This window comes from Micrasema longulum, unplaced genomic scaffold (genome assembly GCF_059751315.1).
Source record: "Micrasema longulum isolate JH-2025_06_02 unplaced genomic scaffold, ASM5975131v1 h1tg000171l, whole genome shotgun sequence".
Taxonomy (NCBI): Eukaryota; Metazoa; Arthropoda; class Insecta; order Trichoptera; family Brachycentridae; genus Micrasema; species Micrasema longulum.
In genome coordinates, this window is record NW_028277376.1 from 107382 (window position 1) to 115189 (window position 7808).

The following is a 7808-nucleotide window of genomic DNA, read 5'->3' on the forward strand; positions in this document are numbered from 1 at the left end:
AGTCACTCCTCGTTGCTTCACTTGTAATAGGAAAACAATTGTAATGAAATAATAAGAAAGTAAACATTTTTTTTCTTTACCTGGTCTTAAGAAAACCCTTAAAATTAGCGTTTTTTTTCTTTAACACAAGAAAAAATAAATATCGTATAAAAGTATACAAAAAAATATATAAAGTTTGTAAAATACAGTTAGATAAAATAAGAAATAATTCTTATTTACGATTAAGGCTCTACCATTGTTTTAATATTTGTTTAGAGTGAAAAAATGTACATTGATTTAAGTTTTTTTTTGTTTAGATTTAGAGAAAAATTTAGGGGATATACACAGCATAAAACAATTGTTGCAGCCAAGTTGTACGTCGAAGGATAAAAAATTTAATTTCCTGAGGGAGTTGAGGGCAATCGAAGTTGTTATTAACTATTTTGTAAAAGAAAGGGGTATCACTGATGGTTCTTCTAAATTGCAAGTTGCAAGGTATCGGTATCGTTCTGTAAAGCAAAATTCTTCATAGTTATTAAAATGCACATTTTGTCGATGTTCTAAAAGTGCTTCAAAATTTGTTTTTAATCCTAAAAATATATTTGAAGTATTGAAGAAAGCGTACTGTGAAGCAGCGTTCAAAGATACTGCGGACATGTGCAAAATATAATGTTTTTAATCTGTGAATATTGTAAGACTCTTATTATAAAGCTCATTGTTTTGTTTTGCTTGCGGTCTTCTCTATTTGTTCTGCATGACAATTAAAAAAAAATTTAATAAGATCACAAATACAGTCCACTTCGATATTATTGTTTATACCTATGTTGAATTTCAAATTTCTACTCTATGATATAACATGTAACTAAATTTTGTTTTCCCGCCACTTGTCATCTGTCAGATTGCTTTTTGTGGTTTCGTTCTTGTTTTGACTTGATTTCTTTTTATATATTAAGATGTGGAACGGTAAGTTATTATTTTATAAATACTGTTCTTCCAACAGTATTCAACCGCTATTTCGTCGCTTTAGTTCGTTTTTGTCCAAGAGACAATTTTTAAAGAAATTGAGTTAAGTGTACAGGAGTTCTGAGAAAGCCTTTATTTATGAAATTCAAATGAAATATTTTTAAAAGATTGTTTAAGGGGTTTTCAAACGAATTTTGACCTAATTTGTGGTCATTATTTATTCCTATTTAGTAAATAAAAAAGTTTAAAGCTGTATTTCTGCAGATTTGTGTTTAGGTCTGTTGGATAAAAACGAACTGAAGCGACGATTTATCTTGCTAATTGCGTTATTTATCCATTTAGATCAAAGTGCACAAGGTGGCGGCTTTTTTAATTCGCCGAATCAATTTGGAGCAGCCAATACCCCCAGCAATAAAAAGAAATCTGTAAGTCAAACATCACAACATTCAACACATGTTTTTTAATTTCGAATTATGTACTATTGATGTCTGTTATTCAATTTTCAGGGTAAAAGAAGTTCTCGCACTGCTCCTATTCTTATAAGTCAAGCTCTGAAATGTTCGGATGACGGATTAAAAATATGGGGATCCGAAGTACAAATTGCTTGCATTACCGCCAGAATTCTCAATATCAAAGTCGAGAGCACAAAAATAGTTTACACGATACAAGATATGACTGGAAGAATGAAAGCTATGCTCTGGATCGACCAAGAATCTGTGAACGAAGATGTAATGTATATTTTAGCTTATTGCAAATATGTTATATTATTACAAAAAATATTTTTAATTGTAAATTATTAAAACATCTCAGCAATGCCTAAAGTTATGTAGCAGTTTGGTAGTCAGGCGGCAGAAGGGAACCATCTGTAATTTTTTTAGTTTTCAACTTGGTCGGCCTCGTGGCGTGGTCAGCGCGTTTGCCTACCATGTGAGAGATCTCGGGTTCGATTCCTGACATGGTTGATATGAAATATTTACTTGAAAGGGTGTTTTCACACCAGAATATTTCATAGCCCCTGGACTGGTACCCGAAGCGTGAAACTGATCATCTTACCTCCATGTAACAAAAAATGATCAAGATACGCTGCGATTGATGTACCAATGCAGTGCCCTATGTATCATATGATGAGTTTTCAAAAGTTTTAATAAATATATCAGTAAATATACATAGAAAGAAAAACACACCAATATTTAAAAAGGTAATTAATTATTGAAAACTGTACAAAACACTGAAATATTTTAGTTTGTAGATTTAATATAGGTCTTAATTTCAGCTCTCCTGAACATTTTAGAAAACACAGATGGTCCCTTCTCCCACCTGACTACCCAGTTATATCTCTAATAAAATTGTCTAAACACGGGAAATTATCACTTTTACTTCATTTTCCGAACATCAACAGGCTTGGCAAGTTTGCCTGTAATCTTTACTTGGCTGTTTTACCCATATTAGCGGTAATATATTTGTGCCATGTACACTAATAAAATCAATTGAAAATATATGTCCCATGAGCATTAATAACACTAACAATTTACATTTTTATATATTTAAGAGAATGAAAAAAAGAACGAAAAAACAATAGACAATATTCATATAGATTTTTTTAACATTTCTAATTCACTGGTGATTGGAAATCAAACAATTTAAAATATGCATACACACATCACCATACACACTAATTTGCAGCGCACAATTGAGCGCTATCTAGCGGGTGTTTTACTGACTAGAATGTACTGTGTGAAGTTAGCTTCAGTGTGCAGTATTAATTTTGCCACATAGCGACCCGACTAGCGGGTGTTTTACTAACTAGAATTGCGTTGTGTGAAGTTAGCTAGAATGTACTGTATGAAGTTATCGAGAAGTGTCAATCGTGGTAATCAGTAATACCACCTTGATATCTAAGTACTGTTAGATGATTGGAACTTCATGTTAAAATCTTATGTTCATGTTTTTGCGATTACGTGATGATATTATTTCATTACTAATAATCTTCTATGTATTTTAATTCGATTGATTTTTCAACATTTCGGTGTACACACATGTTAATATTTACAATGTGATATACAGGGGTTACATACTTTTCAAAAATAAATAAGGTTATTTCCGTATGAATATTTCTTCCATTCCAACCAACATTATTGTGGTTTATTTATTTGTTTATAACGTTGATTTTTTATTTCAGGAAAAGGCTATTCCTAATGTAATGGTCAACACATATGTTCAAATATTTGGAAATGTTAAATCCATTCAAGGCCACAAGGTTCTCGTTGTTTTCAAAATGTTCACCGTCACAAATATGAACGCCATCACCTTCCACTATCTCCAATGCATCAATAACAAAGTCAAATTGGAAGCCAAAGCTAAAGGAGTGAGTATTAACTATAATCAAATTAATAAAATACCACATAACTATTACAAGAATCACTCAATCGCACTATGCACAGAATAGTATGATCTTTTGCATTTTATTCTGGATGATTTTTAAAGTGCCATTATTGTAAAAATTACCTCAGGGGGCTTGTCTAATAAACTTCCTAACACGTCCTGCAGCCATAGAGCGCGTAGACGGTTGGGATTCTAATACCCTCTTCCAAATTAAGTTAAATTTAAATAATAAATAGGAGCTAGATTTTTCAAGTGTTTTTAATATAAAAATAAACGTTTTCTGATAAAATTTTGTTAAATATATTAGTAATATAGATTTGTCAGCCTAGCGGGTTTGATTCCTGATAAGGTTGACACGAAAAATTAATTTGTAAAGGTGTTTTTACATTAAAATATTTCATTGTCCCTGGACTGGCACTTGAAGCGTAAGACTGATCATCTTATCTTCGTGATTCACCAGCAAAAGATATCAAGTTACGCTGTGAACATGTACCAATGCAGTGCCCTATGCACCATTTGGCGTGGATAAGAAAGTGATGATGATTTAAATACATAGTTTAATTATATATTATTCTTTGATCTCTTAGACGAATGTGTGGGAAATCAATGTATGACAGGGTTACGAATGATGAAATCAGGCGAGAGTGTAAATCTGAGACAAGTATAATTGATAAGATTAAGAAAGGGTCTCTGAGATGGTTTGGTCACGTAGAACGAATGGACGACAAGAGAATGGTAAAACAAGTATATATGGCAAAAATGAACGGCAACGTTAGACGAGGACGACCAAGGAAGACGTGGCATGATCAGATAAACCAAAATCTTAAGTCTGGTCATGTCAAAAGCAGACAGAACCGAAGGGCATGTATGACAAGATGTATGAATGTGGAAGAGGCTAGGATTGTATGCCAGGATAGACGTGTGTGGCGGTCCATTATCTCTGCCTACCCCTACGGAGAAATGGCGTGATGGTAGTAGTAATTTTGATGATTAGTTCCTCTTATACCAATAAAAACTTCATTTCTGATAATGTTATGTTTTTAATGCTTGTGTTTTTTCCGCAGCCTAAACAGAGTGAGAGCTTCAATTCCTCATCTGCCATGCCATCTAACTCCATGATGATGGGAGGGGACATGGGGGGAGCTGCAGCCGGTCTGAATCCTCGCCAGAACATGGTGTTTTCCCTTATCAAGGCGGCCAAGCTGGAGACAGGCATCAGTAGAGATGATATGTTCTCCGCTATCAAAGATAAAATGCCAAAAATGGAACTTGAGTAAGTTATGAAATGTTGCTACAAGGTATATCCAGAAATTAAGTTCTGTTAGTATTTCTTGCCATCGCGCGCCGCAATCGCAGTTTCGCACATGCGTGATACTTACCCTGGCCCATTTAAAAGGATTTGACGCCATTATGAGTTAGCTGGCTGCTGTGTATACTTCTTAGCGCTTGTTTGAAATGCCAAATAATATTGAGAATCCTGCCGCTTGTGAGATAAGGTCTGTAATAAATTCATTTCCTTAATGCGAGGAACATTAAAGCAGTCCATATTCATCAACAGATAAGTGATTCAATAAGGATTAGGATTAGGATTTTGGAATTTTAACTAATTTCAAGAATTCAAAATTTCTCTTACCGAGGAACGCAAACGGGCATCACCCTTTTATGAAGAGAGAGTAACATTCTGGATATACCTCATACATATTTAATTTATATTTAAAGTACTCACTTTGTGGTTATTTTGTGTCTGGGCAGATAAAGATTTCATTCATTCAAGTTTGTGAAATAAAACCGGAACCCTGGCCGAGTGTTTTGAACTCGATGGCTACTCTCAGGTAAAAATCATGAAAAAAGAAATCAAGTGGAGATAAGTCCGCCTCATTGTGTAGTGGTTGGCGTGTTCTCTTACCTTGGTTGAGGTTCTGGGTTTGATTCCTGACAGGGTGGGCATGAAATGGGTCGGGTTGTGGTCTTGTGGCTAGTGTCTCTGACTCACGGACCCAAGGTCCGTGGTTCGAATCCCACTCTACCCCAACTCGATTCCCATTTTCTAATAGTGAGTTATTTACAACTCGTTGAAAATTTAATATTTGGGTAAATCATAAGAACTCTAATATTTATTTTTTCTAAAAAAAAAAAACAAATATTAGTTTTGAAGGTGATTCCAGGGGCGAATCGTCCATATAACCGAGTATGTGCAGCTTACCATTATATTTGACTATCGATAATAATGTTTTATAGTAGTTATATTTATAGGAAAATAGGTAAAGTCATTGTTATTTATTATAAATTATCATCACTGTTTATGTATTCCTCTGAAAGTAAATTAATAAGCGCGCCCAGCGCCCCACCCGTTCCCAGTGAATGAAGAAACTAGCAGACTACTTCAGCTTATTGTTTCATAGAAATATGTATACTCTAAAACCCAGTTGCTGTTATTTCCTCCTTAAGTAAGCTCACAGATATGATTTGAAGATTGTCTATTTAAAAATACTATTTCAAACATGATTTCCTAAGGCCTGTTTTTCTTTAATATTATACAGTGGACATTGGCACTTGACGGCGTTTGGCATCATTCATTTCTAGAAGGAGGCAGCACAGAGCTTCGTGTTGACATTTCAATCATAATGAAAATAATGTCTACAGAATATATAGCTACATATATCGCGAAATAATTTCTATTTGAGTTGTTTTGATTGATTACTAGTAATATCTACTGTTGTCAACAGCTGAAGTAGAGAGATAATGGTCACAGAACCACAAAAAATGACCATTTACATATTATTAGTGCGGAAAAGGAAATGATGATGATGAGCTTTGTGATTTTCTGTATAAAACATTTTAAGGTCCGAGTGGATGAAGATTGTTAAGTTGCAAATTTGTCAAAGTGTACCTTTTTACATATATAAAAATTTTATGTACAGCCCTTTCACATAAAGCCATCTCTACACCATAAAAAAATAACAGAAAAATCGATTTTGAGAGCGAATGAAGGTGCTATTTTATCAATATTGTACTGGTGCTCAAAACTCTAATCCCAGATATCTCTGCTTTTTAGTCACATAACATCTTTATCCACTCATGCCTTCAGTTTTAATTCACCAGATAACCCAAAAAGAGATATCAAGGCGTGTACAATATTATTATAGTTATATAATTATATATGTTTTTGTTTCTAGCAAAATCTTGGAATGGATGTGTGGAGAAGGTCATATTTATTCAACTATCGATGAAGACCACTTCAGAGCCACAGATGCTTCATAATTCATCAACTTACCTCATAATTCGTCGATGCTGTACATTCCTCAGCAAATTTAACAATCAAAATTGAATACACATTTTAAACCGATAATTGATAGTTACTGTTAGGAATTATGTAATATCAGTACTATTTTTGCTATAAGTACTTACAAAATTAAATTTAGTGTTTATATTCAGTTATATATTGAAAAGAGATAATTTAAAGTATAAAAAATGGGTTGCATGAAAAAAAAAATAACTAAAGCCACCCATTCTGCACATTTAGACAAATACTCTAATTAAAAAATTTCTAAACTTTTTTCAAGGCAACTGGCCCTAAGAGGTATCATTTGAGCAGTGATTATTCCAAAGGTTTTTTTTATTTTATAAAAAAAACATGTTTTTGTTTACACCTTCTTACAGTTTTTAAGCTTTTTATGAAAGCTGTTTTGCCTTATAAGGACATTATCAAACTGCTTCTAAGGCGAAACAGCTATTCCTAAAAGTTTTATGAATATAAGCAGAAACAAAATATGTGTTATTTAATGTACATTTTATGATAATATATCAGTTTCTTGAGTTAATTTTCTGTTTTTTTAATCAATAAATTGTTATCCGAATATGTATATTTATTTATTAATAAAAAATAAATGTACATATAAATTAATTTGTTTTATTTTTAAATATTTTAATTTGAAAATATTTACACCGCTGGCACAGAGGATGACACACACAACAGCTTATACTTGTACTAAGTAATACAGGCGGCAACAGCTTATACTTGTACTAGTAATACAGGCGGCCGCTGTGGTGTAGCGATTAAGACGCTTGGCTCACACAAGGTAGGTTCCGGGTTTTATTCCCGGTAAGAACGAAAAAATAATAGGATTTTTCTCAAGCCTGGGTGTTCTGCGCCATAATTCACCACTGTGATTAGGCCTCCTGGCCTGTTGTGGTGCAAATAAAATAAATTAAAAAATACAAATTAATACTTGTTAGAATGAACTATTCTGAATCTGGTAGTTGTAGATTTTACAGAGTAAATTACAAACAGGTGTGAAGGTTGTCAGAAAAAGTGACGACATAACTTTGTAGTAATGTCAAAGGAGTTATTTATATTGACACACGAAAAATCATTTGTATTTGGCGTGTTAATTTATTTTTTATTACAATGCTTGAAACATAAATCAACATTAATATATAAAATCAGCTTTAAAACTAAAATAAACCTAATTATTAACAACGAT

The 7808-nt window shown here is 33.0% G+C and overlaps 1 protein-coding gene across 1 annotated transcript; it reads left to right on the forward strand.

Moving 5' to 3' along the window:
- Window positions 1-850: 850 nt before the first annotated feature.
- On the forward strand, window positions 851-7142 carry RPA2 (Replication protein A2). Its single transcript, XM_088242843.1, has 6 exons — window positions 851-942; window positions 1285-1367; window positions 1449-1670; window positions 3122-3307; window positions 4389-4597; window positions 6501-7142. Exons 1-6 carry the CDS (start codon window positions 933-935, stop codon window positions 6583-6585), a joined length of 795 nt encoding a protein of 264 aa, XP_088098969.1. The 5' UTR covers window positions 851-932; the 3' UTR covers window positions 6586-7142.
- Window positions 7143-7808: the final 666 nt, after the last annotated feature.

Excerpts from the sequence above, each read along its gene's own strand:
- RPA2 (XM_088242843.1), top strand. Across the intron at positions 1,368-1,448 it reads CCAGCAATAAAAAGAAATCT|GGTAAAAGAAGTTCTCGCAC; the intron begins GTAAGTCAAACA and ends TTCAATTTTCAG. Across the intron at positions 4,598-6,500 it reads ATGCCAAAAATGGAACTTGA|CAAAATCTTGGAATGGATGT; the intron begins GTAAGTTATGAA and ends TTTTGTTTCTAG.